The sequence below is a fragment of the Lipotes vexillifer genome, unplaced genomic scaffold, assembly GCF_000442215.2.
Source record: "Lipotes vexillifer unplaced genomic scaffold, Lipotes_vexillifer_v1.1 scaffold892, whole genome shotgun sequence".
In the NCBI taxonomy this organism is placed as follows: domain Eukaryota; kingdom Metazoa; phylum Chordata; class Mammalia; order Artiodactyla; family Lipotidae; genus Lipotes; species Lipotes vexillifer.
This window is the reverse complement of record NW_006786445.1, coordinates 807,507-825,901: the sequence shown is the minus strand read 5'-3', so window position 1 is coordinate 825,901 and position 18,395 is coordinate 807,507. Positions and strand designations below refer to the sequence as shown.

Below are 18,395 nucleotides of genomic sequence, written 5' to 3'. Positions count from 1 at the left end.
AACTAAGCCCGTGTGCCACAACTACTGAGCCTGTCCTCTAGAGCCCGCGAGCTACAACTACTGAACCCGTGAGCCACAGCTACTGAAGCCTGCACACCTAGAGCCTGTGCTCCACAACAAGAGAAGCCACTGCAGTGAGAAGCCGGTGCACCGCATTAAAGAGTAGCCTAAGCTCGCTGCAACTATAGAAAGCCCGCGGGCAGCAACGAAGACCCAACGCAGCCAAAAAAACAACGAAAAAAGAATTGGTGTTGAGAAACAATTTATTTTTATGTGAAACATGGCAATCTCACTGAATTCTCTTAATGGCTTCATTAGTGTGCCATTTGATTCTGATGGGTTTTGTACGTAAAAGCTTGCATCATTTAGAAATAATGAGAGTTTCATTTCTTCTCTTCCATTTCTTATCCTCCTCACATTTCTTGTCTTAGGAATGGGCAGGTCCTCCAGGAGAATGTGAAACTGAGGTGATCAGAATAGGACATCCATGGCTCATTCTTGGCCTTTTTGAGAATGCACCTCAAGTTTCTTCTTTACACATAATATTTGCTGTAGAGCAATGATTCTCAAGCTTTTTTGTCTCAGGGTCCCATTATACTCTTAAAAATTATTGAGGACCTCAAAGAAATTTTATTTATCCTGACTCTATCAGGATTTAACACACTGGATAGAAAAAATGTTTAAGCATTTAAAAACACAATAATATATTGTGCTGTTATGAAGTTTTATGAGGATTGAGTTAATTTATGAAAAACCCTTTGCAGAGTATCTAAAAAACGGTTAATTAAATAAATGAATAAATAAAAAGACAATAATAAATCCATTATGTTAACATAAATACTATATTTTAATGAAAATAATCTTTTTCCAAAACAAAAAAATTAATAACAAAATTAGTAGCTTTACATTTTTGAAAAATTGTCAATATCTATCTTAATAGAAGATAGCTGGATTCTCATGTCTGATCCTGCACTCAGTCTGTCACAATACATTATTTGGGTTGATGTATACAAAAAAATTCAACATCACACAGATATAACATATAGGTAGAAAACAGGAGAGCATTGTAATAGAATTTTATGATAATTCAGGCAATTCTTTGATCCGATACCAAACTTGACAAGTGGTAGTTTCTTAAAGGTCACTTGCAATGTAGAAATCTAAAACCATATCAATGAACATTTCATACCCAGTACACTCATGAAAAAAATGAGAATGAAAAAGGAAAAGAATATCTTAGTGCTACTGTGAAAATAGTTTTGATCTCACAGACTCCCCTGAAAGGGTCTTAAGAGACCCTCAGGTTTCCCTAGAACACATTGTGAGAACAGCTGCTATAGATTATTGGTATTTAACCTTCATCAAGTCAAAAAGCATCTCATTATTTTATAATATGTCTCTTTTTTGTTGTCATAATAGGTGTTGACCCTTATGAAAGGCATGGCTGAGAGGCTGAGAGGGCTTTCTCTGCCCTGGAGCTGAGAGCTCAGCACAGGTACACAGAGTGGTGGAAAGTCCTCGGGGAACCCACGACATTGGTGGGGTGGCCTGTCAATTTTGAAGCTCAAGGGCTTTACACATGAGTTCAAAGGATTTAATTTCTGACACAGCTGCTGTGTGGTCCAGAAGGGACCATCCTGAGGAAACGACCAGGAAAGCAAGGTCCAGGCTGGAGGAGTGTCCTCTAACCACACACCTGCCAGCAGCCTGGGGGCCTCCTTCCTGGAGCTCCACACCCTCTCTCCTCTTCTGCTCAGCCCCTCCACCCCTGACAGCGGCCACCAGGGAGAACAGGCCTCCCTATTTTCTCAGGGTTGCACAATGAGGAATGTGACCTGTGGATGAGGACAGCCACTGGTCTCCCGTAAGTTACCCTTTGCAGTTTTGTAGGAGAAATGACCTGCAGGGACTCTCCCTCAGGCACCAGTCCAGCTTTCCTTCTCACCCCATGACCCCAGCAGGGATGGCTCAGTATAAATACAGCCACGTGTCCCCAGCAGGTCTGCTCCACCGGGTTCAGGTGAGAAACTTCTCCAAGGACTGATTTCTTTGAAAACACTTACTTCAATTCTTCTGTTTTGTATTTGTCCTGGATGAGGTCAGTGCTGGCAGCGTGGCGCATGGGAAATGCTTTTTGATTAATTCCAGGCTGCTTTCGCGAGACACGGCTAGGTCCCAGCTGCCCTCTTCTCCCACCATAGACACCTTGGCGACCTCTTAGGCTTGGGTTCAGGGTTGGTGGGTTCAGAGCTGAGGGCTAGTGGCTCCGAGTGAGGTCCTACTGCAATATTCCCTAGGCGGACCGCTGAGAGTCTAATGAGAACAAGTGGAAAGAACAGCCGGGCTCTCCTCGACATACACATCCCAAAGTGGGTGTACAAGGCTTGTCCGTGTCTCCCTGACCCTCTCCTTTCATTCCAGCACAATGAAGCTTTTCACAGGCCTCATTCTCTGCTCCTTGGTGCTGGGAGTCCACAGCCGATGGTTTTCCTTCCTTGGTGAGGCTTATGAAGGTAAGGCTGGTGGAGGGATGACGACACCCCTGGGCCTCTGGGATTCACCATGAGCACTCTTAAGGGTTGGAGCTACTGTCTTAGGCGGCGCTGCCCTATGTGGTAGAATGTGCCAGGTGTTTGGGGAGGTTTTTCTCAGACAGATTGAAAACCACAGGATTTATGTCAATCAGTCACTAGAGAAAGAACAGCCATCATTCCCAGCTGAAATGGAAGTTTGAATGGAAGACATAAAGTGAGTCTTGAAATGGTACAGCATTTCCCTCAGACCAATTGCATGACGTAGGATGAAAGCTATCCATCTATTTCCCTTCTCTTCTCCGCTGCCTCCACTCATTTCTCCCTCCCTCCCTCCCTTTCCCGCTTCCTTCCTTCCTTCCTCTCTTCTTCTCTTCCTTCTTACCTTCCATTTCCTAATTGGATAATCCAGCGACCTTCAGCTTAGCTCTTGCTCCGGCTTCCTGTACTCAGTGACACTGTCCCTGGTTTAGTCTGTTTCCTACCCTTTTATAGCCTTTTAACTGACCAAAAAAACCGTGTGCGACCACGGGGAACCTAACAACATATCTCAAGCTTCCAGTAGGAACTCGGCCCTTACATGCACTTCAGGGTGACCAACTCTCTTGCTTTGCCCAGGTCTGAGGACTTTTCCAGGACACTTTCAACGCTAACTGGGGCAGTTCCAGGAAAACAGGGGCAGTTCTGGTTAGGCCGGGACAGGTGGTCACCTACTTACCTGCAGAATACCTCCATGAGGGAGGCATCTTCCCCCATCTGAAGGGGAGAAAACCGAGGCTTAGAGCAGCCGAGTCCGTTGCCCAGGGACTAAGTGCCAGTCAGCAGGTGGCAGGACAGAAGTTTGAACCCAGCTGGGCATGAGGCCAAAGCTCTTGCTGGGCAGACTTGTCCCAGTACCACTTCCTCAAGCTGGGGGCTTATCAATCTCAGCTGCATGTTGGATTCACCTGGGGAGCAATGAAAACTATTGATGCCTGAGACCCACCCCAGGGAGTGTGAGGTAATTGGCCTGGGCTGTGAGGTAAGTCTCATGGGACTTTCAGTATCTCCCCAGCTGATTGGGAAGTGTAACCAGGCTGAGGAAAAGACCCACTGCTCGAGGGCTTGCTTCCTCAGGCAGCCCACATCATCAATACCGTCCACTAGAAAGTTCTCAGGATGCCATTTACGTGCCTAACGGCAGGGGAATCAAGGCACATCTAGCGCATTCGCGCAGCAGGGATACATTTCTTAGGCGTCAGGGCACAGGTGCTCCATGTCTGCCCCTTTCTCAGAATCTGTCCCCCATGTCACCTCCTCACTCACCCAAGTCCCCTGGATCTTATCCTATGCAGCTTCCTTTTAGAACAGTGGCTCGGGGCCAAGGACAATTTCGTGTCCTGGAGATATTTGGCAATGTTTGGAAAGATTTCTAGTTGTCACACTTGGGGAATAGGTTGCCCGTTAGTGGGTAGAAGTGAGGGATGCTGTTAAACGTGTTACAATACCCAGGACAGCCCTGAACAACAAAGAATTATCTGGCTTAAAATTTCAATAGTATGAAGCCGAGGAATCCTGCCCTATAAAGATAGCTCCCTTCTCTCCTTTAAACATATCACATAGAGCCCTAAGAGAGATGCAGTCCAGAGACAGCATCATAGGGGCCCGACAACCAGGTCCAACACAGCTGTGCCCCTCCCCCCATAACGACTCTCATTCGAGTTACCAGGAGCAGGAAAGTAGGCACAAAAAATGCTCTTCTCAATCTATGGCACTCATGGTGCTGTAGCCACAAGATGAAACTGAGGCAGTGGAAGATTTTTCATTCCTTGATTCTTCCCTAAGGTGTGTCACAGTTTTCTGTCCACCTGATAATCCTTTCTCTATGTGCTTTCCTGCCAGGGGCTAAAGACATGTGGAGAGCCTACTCTGACATGAGAGAAGCCAATTTCAAAAATTCCGATAAGTACTTCCACGCCCGGGGCAACTATGACGCTGCCCAAAGGGGACCTGGGGGCGCCTGGGCTGCCAAAGTGATCAGGTACCAGGGGCCCTGAGGATGCAGCGATGGGTGTGAGAGCCTCGGACAGCCGGGAGGGGCCAAGCCCTGGAGAACTTCCTGTAGGGCTGTGGCCGCTCCTCCTCTTACCCACCCTCACCCTCTGTCCTGTGTGGGGTCTGAGTGGCTGAAGAGCAGAGCAAGGCTGGTGGCACAGACGATTCCCACGCCGCCCCCATGGGTGCCGTTCACCCAGCATAAGGGGACCCGCAGGGCTGAGGTGGGCTGAGCCCGGGCAGCCTCAGGCTTCTTCCCCTCTTTCCTAGCTCCTGTCAGAGTCCTTGATTCCTTGGAAAGAGGAGAGATGGGGAGGGTGGGCTGTTGCTCGTCAGCCCTGCACTAATCCCCTACCTGCCCTCCTCCATTCCAGCGATGCCAGAGAGACTATTCCGAGAGTCACAGACTTTTTTCAGCATGGAGACAGTGGCCACGGACTGGAGGACTCGAGGGCCGACCAGGCTGCCAATGAATGGGGCCGGAGCGGCAAAGACCCCAACCACTTCAGACCTGCTGGCCTGCCCGACAAGTATTGAGCTGCCTCTCACTCTGCTCAGGAGACGACAATGGGGCTGTGAGCCCCCAAGGGCAGGGATGCTGAGCTAGTGAGTTCTCTGTCCACAGAAGCCAGCAGATCTAATAAATGCTTAAGAGATTGAATGTTGAAAACCGTGTGTTATTCTTTGATATAAGGACAGCCTGTTTGTTCCCAAGGGGTGATGGCTGGACACCCACGTGATGGCCGAGTCTGTGCCTGTGTCTTGGGTGTCGGGGCCACACTCTCAGCATCATACAGGGCAGACACCCTGCTCCACCCCTTCCCCTAATCAGACCCGCTCCCCTCCAGGCCCCTCTGGTTACAGTGGTGCTCTTTCTAGGCCCTTCTGTATTCAGGCCTCTTCACTCCCTGGCAGTTGTGTCCTGTCAGCTTCTCTGCCCTGGGGTCTAGTCCCCTTAGTTCGTCCTCAGTGGTGTCTGTGTGCGGGCAGGGGACACCGCCTCGGGAGGACTGGATCGTGGAATCCTGCTCCAGCAACTGCACCTTGATCTTCTGTTCATTTCTCAGCAGCAGCTACAAATCCATCTATGAACCAATTTCTGTCTGTGCCATCCAGAAGTGCCTCCAACGCTGTTTCCCTTCACTCTATTTTCCTCGCCTTATGCAAGTGTCCAGGAATAAACATGTCCAGAAACGGAGGCATAGGGACAACATCAAGGTGCAGTATCAGGAAGTTTTCTATTGCATTGGATATGTATCAGGTCCTTGAGAGGAAGTCATTTTCCGTCCCTGGACGCTTCCCAACAGAGGAGAGCCAGCAGCATGTTACTTTTTTTCCAGTCATGCCGCACGGCTTGTGGGATCTTAGTTCTCCCCCCAGGGATTGAACCCAGGCCCACGGCAGTGAGAGCTCCAAGTCTAAACCACTGGACTGCCACGGAAGTCCCCGCATGTTACTTCTTATTCAGGAAAACAGTGTCTAATAAAAGGGGTTTGGGCCTGTTAGAGCACAGGAATTATGAGTGACTCCATAAATCACAAATTCCTAGATGCACCAATAACCTTTTTCCTTGGATAAAAACTTTGGTTTCGGTGTGTGGTTTTTTCAGATTACCGATTCCAAGAAGCAAAATGGTCTAACACTGTAAAGAGTGGTGAATAGGGGCTTCTGTGGTGGCACAGTGGTTAAGAATCCACCTGCCAATGCAGGGGACACGGGTTCGAGCCCTGGTCCGCGAAGATCCCACATGCCGCGGAGCAGCTAAGCCCGTGCACCACAACTACCGAGCCCACACGCCACAACTACTGAAGCCCGAGCGCCTAGAGCCCGTGCTCCGCAACAAGAGAAGCCACCGCAATGAGAAGCCCACGCATCACAATGAAGAGTAGCCCCCGCTCGCCCCAACTAGAGAAAGCCCGCACGCAGCAACGAAGACCCAATGCAGCCAAAGGAAAAAAAAAAAAAAAAAGAATGGTGAATAGACTTGTGTATCCAACTTTTATTTCAAGTAATAAAAAGGCTGATTATTAAATTTTTCCTATTTACAATAATTTGGAGAACTTGCTTTTTCCAAACTTTCAAGTCATCCTTTCTCCTACTTTTCCTTTCTTTCCCCGCATTTTGCAAATTCTATACCTTCAGTACCTGGGATAGAAATCTAATAGTGAACATTCTCATGACAGGAGTCGCCTTACAACCTGGGGTCTGTTGAGACTTTACCACTAGAACCCTAAACTCAGCAGTGCTTTGAGCCTGTTCTTGCCAGCCAATCTGCCACCACACTCTCCCTTATCCCAGTTACCCTGCTCCTGCTTTATTTTGTCAGACTCACTTTTCTGAGACACAGCCTTAATCCCCCTTAAGCCTCCTCTACGTACACCTCTGACAGTGCCTTCTGATGCGAACTGTATGAGAAAGTTCTCCTGTGACTAACTACCTTACAGGCACACTTTTTCTCCCTCCTTGACGAGGAAATGACACTTATCTTTCCCCTACAGAGATCATTTCATCATGAATCGTCTCCCCTTAGGAGTGCTCCTGAATCCCTCTTTCAGAGTAGAAGTGTGTGCCGGTTATCAGTTTATTTACTCTGAGCTCCACGTCCACCCTTCTTTGACCCACTTGTGATACTGGAACTGGACCCTGTAAACACTTCTCCTGTGCCAGCTGGGCACGGTGTTAATCTCTGTCCTTTCAGGGCGCAGGAGGGACGTTGTAGGACACAAACACTTCCTGGTTTGTGCTTTCCTTCCGCCCAGCTCCTGTGGTGCTCTTCTCATGCACAGGACACCCAGTGACACTCACGCCAGGGAGGAAAATGTGCTTGTTCCACACATGGGCAAAACCTTGCAGAGGCCAGACAGTCAGTAACAGCTTTCCCAATGAAGCACCACATTGAAAACCCTGACTTCAATCCACATCACTCTTCACTCTTGCCCGTTTTCCTCTTCCTCTTTTATAGTCAGACTTGTTGAAAACGTGCCCATCGGGCTTCCCTGGTGGCGCAGTGGTTGAGAGTCCGCCTGCCGACGCAGGGGACACGGGTTCGTGCCCCGGTCCGGCAAGATCCCACGTGCCGCGGAGCGGCTGTGCCCATGAGCCGTGGCCGCTGAGCCTGCGCGTGCGGAGCCTGTGCTCCGCAACGGGAGAGGCCACAACAGTGAGAGGCCCGCGTACCGCAGAAAACAAAACAAAACAAAAAAACCCTGCCCATCTGCACTTTCTGATTCCTTGCTTCTGACTCACACTTGAACCCCCACCAGCCTGACCTCTGTCCCCACCACTCAGCCAAACAGCTCTGGTCACCACTGACCTCCATGTTGCCAAAACAATTGACATGTTTCTCTCCTCCTATCAGGAGGCCTCTGAGCCACGCTCAGCACAGTTGTCCTCTCCTTCCTTCCTGGAAGGTTCTCTCTTGGCTTCATAGTACCACACTCTCCTTTTGCTTCCCTGCAGTTTTCCTTTATGTCCTTAGCTGGGTCTTTTCATCTCCCCAAACCCTAAGTGTCCCTCAGACTTGGTTCTGGGCTCGCACTTTTTATTTCTCTGTATTCTCCCCAACAAGCGCAGCAAATAGTATCTACATGCTGACGGCTCTGAAACTTATATCTCCCCCTCAGAACCTGGTTTCCAGGCTCCATGCTTGTTTATCTGATTGGTCTCCTGAAACCTCTGATTGGATGGCTTCCAGAGATCTCACACTCTGCGTGTCCAAAGGAAACGCTCATCTCCCTCCAGAGCTCTTCACCCCCAGGCCACTCCAATTCAGCAAATGACACGACTCTTCCCTCTGTGGCTCACCCCAGATATTCGGAAATGTGCCTGATGCTTCCCTTGCCTTTACCTCCACATCCAATCCACTAGCGAGCCCTGTGATTCTACTTCCAAAATTCATCTCTAGCCCATCAGCTTGGTCTCACGTGCACCTCCACGTTCCTGGCCACACCTGTTCTCACCTGGGTTCCTGCAACAGCTGTCTCAGTAGTCTCCCCATCTTCATGGCTTCCGCCTCTGCTTAAGTGTGGCTGTATAGTTTATCATCTAACCCAAGTCACTTTCCATTGTGAAAGGGGCATTATTGATAATTATACCTGGATGACAGGAATAAACCGGAACTGTCCTGGGCAAAACAGAGCATGTAGTTACCCTACCTCTCAGTCTAGCATACAAACTATACTCAGATCATGTCTATCCCCTGCTTAAAATCCTTCAGTGGATTCCCATGTCCCTTAAAATATAATCCAGGTGCTTATCATGGCTTACAAAGCCCAGTGTGATCTGTCCCTGGCCACCCTCCAGCAGCATCTCATGCCACCCCCTCCCAAGCTCCCCACTCTCCGGTATCACCAACAAACCAAGATTTTTTTTGGCTCAGGACGTCTGCAGGTGACATTTTCTCTGCCCACATACTCCTCTGCTCGCTTTTCACAAGGATGGGAATGTCTCACTGTGGGGCTCTCCCGAATTCACTCTTTCTTGAGAGACGCCTTCCTGGTCATCCCGGCTGACCTACTCTGGTTACTCTTTACATTTTACCAATTTTTAACATGTGGGATTCTTTTACTACATTTTTGGTTTATTCTCCTAATTTTTGTTTGGATTTTCTTTGGGTCCATCTTCCTTCCTTGTATTATAAAATCAGTGAGAGAAGTGACCGTTTCTCTCCTGTTCACCCCTAATATCCAGTACCTGGCATATAGTGGCATCTCAACAAATGCTTATTGCAAACGAATAAATGAATAATTGACCTAATTTTTTATTTTACTAATACAAGAAAGGTTTTCTTTCAAAGAAGGTCAGACTAGTTATAAGGAGCAGGAAGGAGCTAAGGAAAAGGGAGATAATAAAGGTAAAGAAGGAGGAATAAGAGCAGAGTGAAGGCGACGCAAGAGGCAGAGGGATCAAGCCCACAAAGGATGGTTAACCCCAAGGGGAGCAGAAACTTCTCTGGCTCTGAGAAAGGAACGAGGGTGAAGAGAGTGGGGTTGGGATGCAGCACATTTGAGATGGACGACAGGGACCTGCGGGAATCTGGTTGCACCTGCTCTTGCTGCAGGTGAGTGTCGCCGGGACTCGTCACACTCCAGTGTGTTTGCCCGTTTGCTTGTCTGTCTTTAGAGCCAGTAGGTAGGGAACCCGAGGGCAAAGGCCTGTCTCTTTTATTGTGTGTTGTTATTGTATCGACAGTGCCTGTCATAGGGCCTCACAAATAGTAGCTGCTTTATAAATATTTGTTGAAATGAATGAATAAAGTCTGAGAAGAGTATTGTTCAGAAGTGGACAGAACTGGGGGGAGGCTTTGGGAGTTGTAGAAAGTGTGGATGTGGTTTGGATCTGCAGAATGTGGTAATGAGTCCCTTTGAGGTGACTACTAACTCTGTACAAATATCATACTGACACCAGCCAAAATGATATAATTTTACTTCATCATAGAAAATATTCAGTTTTCTCCAACGATACTGTGCACACTCTCTCATAGAAATGAAAATTAGGAACGCCATGTGCAAATAAACTGTTAGTCATGGGGGTAGCTGATGAGAAGCCTTGGGAGAAATAAATGAATATTCTGAATTTCCAAAGTACTGTGCTGATTATCAGAGGGGCAAGTTAGCAGAGAACACTCTGTGAGTCTAAGACCCCTAGACTGAAAGATGCGTTACTATTTATACACCACCAAGAAAAAAGATGCTACCATTTAGATTCAGACATAACGTTTTCTTATCACTCTGAATTTTTATTTTACACTTACTGAGAGAGTTCTTTTCAACTTAGACATAGAGTTTAATCTTACATCACTCTTGTGTATAAACAAAAAGGAAAGCATACACAAAATTAATCCTAAAGCAATGACAACAATTTCATGAGTGCTGCCTGGTCATTAGTGAATGTAAGACACATCCTAATTTCAGAAATGTATAATCAAGAAATGTGTGTCTTAGAAATGATGAAATATGAGATTTAAATGTAAACCTATGCAAGTTCTTTCTCTCTCACTATATTTACTGAGAAGAAATAATAATAAGCTTTGAGCTATTATTAATCATCAGGTGTGATGGGGGTGCTCCTGAGGTGAGGTTCAGCTTCATACCAGCCCCTCAGCTATGGAGGACCTCCCCAGAGAGGAGCAGGTTATCCGCAACTGGTCCTGATGATGGTCCATGTTCCAAGCTCCCTCCCTAGCTGAGGTGTCAACTCACCTGGGGCAGCACTGCCTTTATTCTAACCCCAGAATGACCGAGGGCCTCTTCTCTTCCTGCAGAGATGGCAGATGGGAAAGAGCTCACCCCATCTCCTTCCTAGTCACACTCCCCCACTGCCTCTTTAAACTCTGCTGGCATGGGTGCTCCATCCTTTAGAAATCCCCAGAACAGTCACCGGCTCCTACACATGTCAACTCTCTCTAGAACTCCCTCAGCGCACTCCCTCCTGCTTTGATAGGGGCACCAGAATGAGCTGGGAGTGTTTGCAGTGAGCATGCACCCAGCTGAGAACTGAACAGGCATGCTTCTGTTCTTCTTGGCACCCTGAACCAATTTGAGGAAATCACCTATCTCCACAAATACTGCACTCCCCACAAGACTGACGACACTGCCGTCTCTCCCTCCCTTTCCTCTGGCTTTTCCTAAGTGGACCAGAGGTGGAATGGGTTGGAGAGGTGTTGATTGCAGAGGCCAGCACTGCTGCCTCTTTGTCAGCCTTGGGAGTTTACTGAGGTCTGGCCCTGCTTCCTGGATGCCCTCTCTAGGATGTGGGGTACTTGGAGCCACAGTGTCCTCAGCTGTGGGTGATGGAAAAGAAGCATCACTCAACAGCCTGTTTTTCACTCTCGGGTGCAATAGGGAGCCCTTTCACCATCCTCTAGTTTCCCAGGTTTGCTTTTTGAAATCTGTAATTATGGGAAAGACCTCTCTGAGGAGAGTGTGCTTGGTTTACACACACATCTATTCCCTGTGGAGTCCTGTCAAAGCACTCTGTTTAAACCATAGTTGCAAAATCGCCCGTCAATGACCCACTGATACGTTTCCTGAAAGAGTTGGGCAAATGGGCAATAACTGAGGCTGGCCAGCGTGCCTAGTTCCTGAACGATCTGACCTGGGAGGGAGCCAGTGCACTGAGATCATCCTTTATTCTCTGCAGGGTGGACTTGGGACTGTCCAAAATAGTCTAACAAAGAGTCTCTTAAAACCTCCATTTATCCTTCCAGTAAAGATGCCTACAGAACTCATTTGTCCTTTTATTCACTATTCAGCACCCATTTAACGATCCCCCCAGTATGTGGCAGGAACTGTTCTGGGCCCTGGGAATCTGAGATAGACAAGATCAGTGCTCTCATGCGGGTAACATTCCACTGGAGAGGTATTATTAAGCTAATCAGTATTTAATGAAATTCAATTAAAATATATTGTCCAGTTATTTGTTTATGTGCTAATAACGGCTGCCAAGTTGAGGTGTCAACTCTGTAACCTATGGCTAAGAATCCAAACGCTCAGTCTTCACAGGCTGGATTTGAATTTCAGCTTTGCCACTGACTTTGTGGTAGCTAAGGGTAGTAACATGCAAAAATGATTATGATAAGCTGTGGAGTGAAAAAGCAGAACATAAAACGATAGTATTATATCACCCTGTTTTGGTTTATGTATGGGTTCATATGTCTACATGCACTGAGACAATAGATTGGAAACATGACATTGCTACAGAGGTTCTTCCTGCACACCGGCCCCCCACCCCAACCCCCGCCCCTGCCCCATCTAGGCTGATGAAATTAGTATTGCTTTTATTTTCATTTTTACACTTATTTTAAAATTTTCGATTTTCTTCAGTGAACATGTTTGTCCAATAAGATTCATTAAGTCTGCCTGTGTCTACCCATTTTCCTAGGTACTGAGTATGATGATGAAGGAAACCAACAACGCAGTTCCTGTCCTGATTGGGATTCCAAGGATGAGATAAGGAAAAACAGCAAATGTCCATTTATAATATAGTTGACTTGTATATGCCTCTCTCTCTTTACACACACACCTCCCCACAACAACACTAAATGTGCAAACACATACGTACACATAAATAATGCACCCAAATTAACAACGATTATAAGATAAGAATCAATAAACCTGTCAGAGTCACATAAAAAATTTATAATGGAAGATAAGAGGAAAAAAGATGTCCCTAATCTTTATGTGCCGTATTCCATCTGGTAATAATCCTATTCTGACCTTTTCTTTTCCATATGATTTCTTTTTCTCTCAGTACTGCATCTCTTTCAGTGTTAAACAATGTGTTTCCAGCACTTGACCTTGAAAACTATAGGCCCTACTCGTCTCTGGCAAAAGTAGTCTCCTCAAGATAAGAAATAGAAAATGTTCCCTCTCTCCTGGAGCTGCAAGAATAGCAGATAGCATCACAAAAACTATATCCAGAAAAGTTATTTCTAACAGAGGAGTTTTTTTTAAAAAACAACAACAAAAGAGACATCAGAGATTGTCACTGTGTCCTGTGAGAGCAACCCTGTAATACTTTTATTATTTAGACACTAATCTGTGTATTTGAAGCAAAATTCTTTTTTGAGGGAAGCTTTTAGACTGGAAAAGTGGATAGCTGGGTCATGCCAAGGCAACGGCCCTGAGCTATAGAGATCCTCAAAACTGTTGGAGGGCATGTGGGCAGGGCTGCCCTCCTGGACAGCAGAGTGACACTTCACAGTGAAAACAAGGATATGCACGCCAGCAATATCACTCTTTTGATATACATGGCACATTGCGGATGTCATCTTCTTTCTGGTCTAATGCATGTAACGTCTGCTTGTTTCATTTGCATTTTTCTGGTTACTAATGATTTGTGCATCCCTCTGTGAGCTTATTACTTATTGTGTGTTGTCTGTAAACTATTTTTTGTTTACCTTTCATCCATTTTTCTATTGGGGTTGCCATCTTTTTCTTAATGATTCACAGAAGTTCCTTGTATATTTGAAATATTAATCCCTTGCCGTAATTTAGACGTTGTCTTTTCCCATTCTCTATCTGAAAATAAATTCTTTTCATGTAATGAAATACCATTTTATGTCTTATGTTTTTTGTTTTTGAAGTTTTGTTTAAGAATTTTTTCCTCATCTCTACATCACAAATATATTATTTGATATTCTTTCCTATTAACTTTATAGTTTTACCTTCATGTTTACGTATTTAATACTTCTGAAGTCAACATTTGTATACGTATTAGGTAAGGATCCAGTTTTATTTTTCTCTTTCCAAAACTATTAAGTAACCCATCCTGCCTTCAATGATTTGTGATGTCTCCCTGATCGTATACTAATGTCCTATATGTGTGACCCTAGCTCTGTACTCTCTATTCTGTCCCATTGGCCAATATATCTTTTGTTGAGCAAATACTACTGTTTTTTACTGTGCTCTTCTGTACATCTTAACACCTCGTATGGTAAACGCCTCTTCTTAATATTCTTTTTTAGGACTGACTTTTGTATGCATGAACCTTTACTTCTTGATATGAATTTTGGAGTAATTTTCTTCAGTTCTGGGAAAATTCAACTGGAATATTCATTAGAATTGCATTAAATTTGTGGATTAATTTGGGGTAGAATCAACATGTCTACAATATTAAGTCATCCCATCAGTGAGCCAGGAACTTCTCTCCATTTGTTTGAATCATCTTTTAAGGTGTTTATTAGCGGTTTGAAATTTTCATTGTGGTGCTGTGTATTGCTGGTGAAACCAGTCCTTAGGAATTTTATAGTTATGTTGTTACCATGAATTTTTTATTATTGTTAATCATATTTTCCATTTTGTTATTTCTGCTATGGAGAAATGCTTTTGGCTTTTGGATCAAGTGTTGGGCAACCTTATTAAATTTCCTTAGTAATTCTATAGTTTGTTGATTTTGTGTGCTTTTTGAGGTTGAAGATTATACTAACCGCAAATATGACAGTTTCATCTCTGCCTTTCCAATCCTTGTATCTCTTACTTTCAAAATTTTCTGTGGCATTGGCCAGGGCTTCCAGAGCTGTGTTACACAACAGTGGTGATAGTAGCATTCCTTTTCTCATTCCAGATCCTGAATGGCAATGAATTAAAGGTTTTTCCATTAAATAAAATATGTGCTGTAGCTTTTTGGCAAATAACCTTATAAAATTAAGAAATTTCACTTTGATACGTAGTTTTCTAAAGGATTTTTAAAAAGAAACCATAAATATGCCTTCAGCTTTATCAAATGCTTTTTAAAAATCAGTTGAGATGATATAATTTTCTCCTTTAACCTATCATTGTGGTGAATTACATTGATTCTGTAATGTTGGCATTCTAATAAACCACCACACTCAATTATGAGGCACTTTTTTTTTTTTTTTTTTTTTTTTTTGCGGTACGTGGGCCTCTCACTGCTGCGGCCTCTCGCCTTGCGGAGCACAGGCTCCGGACGCGCAGGCTCAGCGGCCATGGCTCACGGGCCCAGCCGCATCGCGGCATGTGGGATCTTCCCGAAACGGGGCACGAACCCGCGTCTCCTGCATCGGCAGGCGGACTCTCAACCACTGCGCCACCAGGGAAGCCCTATGAGGCACTTTTAATGCTCATATTTGGTTTGGTAACACTATGCTGAGTTTTGAATTTTTTGCACCTTTGGAATTGAAATGGGACTATTGTTTTCTTGTATTGTCCATCTCTTGTTTTAGAACCAAGTTACTCTAGCTTCTTTAAAATGGCTGTCCAACTTCATTCTTTATCTGTTTGCTACAACAATCTGTGTAACTTAGAATTAACTGTCCCCTGAGATTTTAGCAGACTGTCTTGAAAAAACGTCTGGCTTCAGTTGAGGATACTGGGAGGAGAGATCTTTGACACCCACTTCTACTTATCTAATACTTCTTTTCCTAAAGATGTCTATGTCTCTTTGCATCACAAGGATGCTTACTTAAACAAATAACCTTGAGGGTGTTAGTTCATCTAAATTAACAAACGGTGTGTCACCGGTAAGTTGATTATATGAATATCTGAGAACTGTGACTCTGTATTAAGCCCAAATTTGAACAAGGAAAGGGGAACTCAGATTAATCTCATTTGGGTCTATATAGGGAATCTCTCTGTCTCTGTGAACTGGTTCTAACCAGCTCAGAATAATGCTGCTGAAGAGCTTTTATGCTGAGAAATGCTATAGTCGTTTAAAGGTAGGATAATTATTGGGTTTGGTTGTGTTGCAGTTATTGTTGTTGGTTTTTTATGGCCTTGCCATGCGGCATGTAGGATCCCAGTTCTCCAACCAGGGATCAAACCCCCGTCCCCCACATTGGAAAAATGGAGTCTTAACCACTGGACCACCAGGGAAGTCCAGTCATTGTTGTTGTTGATTGCTGTCTTGTGGCTTCTGCCAGAAGAATGCAGGTGCAGTCTTACGTGTGAGCCACCAGTGGTTGACTGAGAGGAGAAACGCGGTAGATCTGTTCTCTTAAATGGCTGTTTCTAGGTTTGATAGTGAGTTGTGTTAGGCTTGTGTGTGATTCTAGGAAGTCAGTCATTTCTTTATGACACTTGCAATCCAGTGGAGGGTGTTTTCCCGCACTCTTGGAGCATGGGAAGAGTGAGGAGCCCCCCAGAGCAGAAACCACCCACCTCCTAGCAGGTTGCCTCGCCTCAGTATTAGGGAGCTGCTGCCCTCTACCAGATAAACATATAGGCAAGTGTAGGTCCTGGTCTCAGGAAGCTCAGAGCAGCTGTGTAAAAAATGTCTCCTGGGCTTCCCTGGTGGCGTAGTGGTTGAGAGTCCGCCTGCCGATTCAGGGGGCACGGGTTCGTGCCTCGGTCCGGGAAGATCCCACATGCTGCAGAGCGGCTAGGCCCGTGAGCCATGACCGCTGAGCCTATGTGTCCGGAGCCTGTGCTCCGCAATGGGAGAGGCCACAACAGTGAGAGGCCCGCGTACCGCAAAAAAAAAAAAAACCCAAAAAAACACCCTGACTTAAGTGTTTGTCAATTTCCATGGTGTAAATACTGCCACCACGGCTAATTTCAAATGACAAAGACATAACAGTTGGCTTGCAAAATCCCTGAAAATTAGCAGTTAGCTCTCCTGAGCTAGTATGAGCTGATTCCAGCACACCAGAAGGTAATCCACTTCCAAAGGGTAGAGACTACCAGCTATACCTTTGAAACTAAGTTGAAAGTTTCAAAGATTTCCCAGGTGAAAATCGGAAGCAAACCAAACTCTTTTAAAAAGCACTGACTTGGGACTTCCCTGGCAGTCCAGTGGTTAAGATTCTCAGCTCCCAATGCAGGGGGCACGGGTCTGATCCCTGGTTGGGGAACTAGGATCCTGCATGATGCACAGCATGGCCTAAAAATAAATAAATAAATAAAAATAAAAAGTACTGGCTTTTTAAGAAAACTCTCTTGAGAGAAAAATTAAAGTTTACTTCCCACAGTGCTTGCAAAGATAGCTACGTCATAGGTTATATATATTTTGTACCTTGAGCAAATACATTAATAATTTATAGAAGTTGGTTGTCAGAGAATGAATAAGATAATTTTCCACTTTAAAAGATGGTTCTTAATTGAAAAAAAGCTACAACAAAGGTAAGCATTAGTGTTCATCAAAAGATACCATAAAGAAACTTTTTAAAAAAGCAAATTTATTAGACAACTTTGTAGTTGCTGGGATTAAACTTATTACTCTAAAAATTGATAAATAAAGGGAAAGAAAGCATTTTAAAAGAATTAGTGCATAGCTGTACATTATACTTTTGTTGAATCGTAAGTTTGTTAAATATAAAACCAAATACATTACTCCCATGAAAATGACTGAAAACATGAAAATAAAAGCCACAAGCGGGGGGAAGATATTTGTAACATACATAATCAAAAAGGCTTTATATGAAGTATATAAAGAACTCCTACTAATCAATAAAAAAGGAAAAAGAAATAAATATAAATTTCACAGAAGGGGAAGTACAAATGGCTCATCAATATGTAAAAATGGGGAATCTCATTGACAATCAGGAAAACACAGATTTAAACTACAATGGGATACGATTTATCACTCACCAACTTGACATAAAAAACAAATATGGCCTAGGATGTGGAGCAAGGGGGCCATGTATCCACTACTTGTGGGAATATAAATATATAAAATATATAAATATGTATTGTAAATATATATATATAACCATTTTGGAAAGATAATTTGGTATTACCAACTAAAGTTCAACATAATCATATTCTATTTCAATTCTAGGTCTGTACCACTTGAACTCTTGTACTGGGATATTTGCACAAGATTGCCAGAAGCAACACTGTAATAGCAAAACAGAAAAAACCCAAATGTTGAAATAAGCTGTGATACATTCATGCTTGGCAATAGTCTTCAGCATTGAAAATGAAAGAACTGCTGCAACAATCATCAACATGCCTATGTCTAAAGAACATATTGTTGACCAAAATAAGCAAATGACTAGTGAATCCATACAATAGAAATCTATTTACAGAAAGTTCAAAAACTGGAAAAACCTTAAAAATATACTGTTTATGGATATGCATATGTGATTAAAAAAAAATTTATAAAAAGCAAGGGAGGACTTCCCTGGTGGTGCAGTGGTTGAGAGTCTGCCTGCCGATGCAGGGGACACGGGTTCGTGCCCCAGTCTGGGAAGATCCCACATGCCGCGGAGCGGCTGGGCCCGTGAGCCATGGCCGCTGAGCCTGCGCGTCCGGAGCCTGTGCTCCGCAACGGGAGAGGCCACAACAGCAATAGGCCCACGTACTGCAAAAAAAAAGAAAAAAAGCAAGGGAATGATAACACAAAGTTTGGGAAGGAGTTTACCTTTGGAGA

The 18,395-nt window shown here is 44.6% G+C and overlaps 1 protein-coding gene across 2 annotated transcripts; it reads left to right on the top strand.

Moving 5' to 3' along the window:
• Window positions 1-1,776: 1,776 nt before the first annotated feature.
• On the top strand, window positions 1,777-5,222 carry LOC103084522 (serum amyloid A-2 protein). 2 transcript variants are annotated; one of them, XM_007458792.1, is made up of 4 exons: window positions 1,777-2,020; window positions 2,422-2,513; window positions 4,413-4,551; window positions 4,940-5,222. In XM_007458792.1, exons 2-4 carry the CDS (start codon window positions 2,426-2,428, stop codon window positions 5,100-5,102), a joined length of 390 nt encoding a protein of 129 aa, XP_007458854.1. In that variant the 5' UTR covers window positions 1,777-2,020; window positions 2,422-2,425; the 3' UTR covers window positions 5,103-5,222. The 2 variants fall into 2 exon arrangements, with proteins under 2 accessions (XP_007458854.1, XP_007458855.1); XM_007458793.1 differs by lacking the exon at window positions 1,777-2,020 and having other exon boundaries at window positions 2,426-2,513; window positions 4,949-5,102.
• The last annotated feature ends 13,173 nt before the right edge of the window (window positions 5,223-18,395 follow it).

Excerpts from the sequence above, each read along its gene's own strand:
- LOC103084522 (XM_007458792.1), top strand. The coding sequence starts at position 2,426 with ATGAAGCTTTTCACAGGCCTCATTCTCTGCTCCTTGGTGCTGGGAGTC. Across the intron at positions 2,514-4,412 it reads CCTTGGTGAGGCTTATGAAG|GGGCTAAAGACATGTGGAGA; the intron begins GTAAGGCTGGTG and ends CTTTCCTGCCAG. Across the intron at positions 4,552-4,939 it reads TGGGCTGCCAAAGTGATCAG|CGATGCCAGAGAGACTATTC; the intron begins GTACCAGGGGCC and ends CCTCCATTCCAG.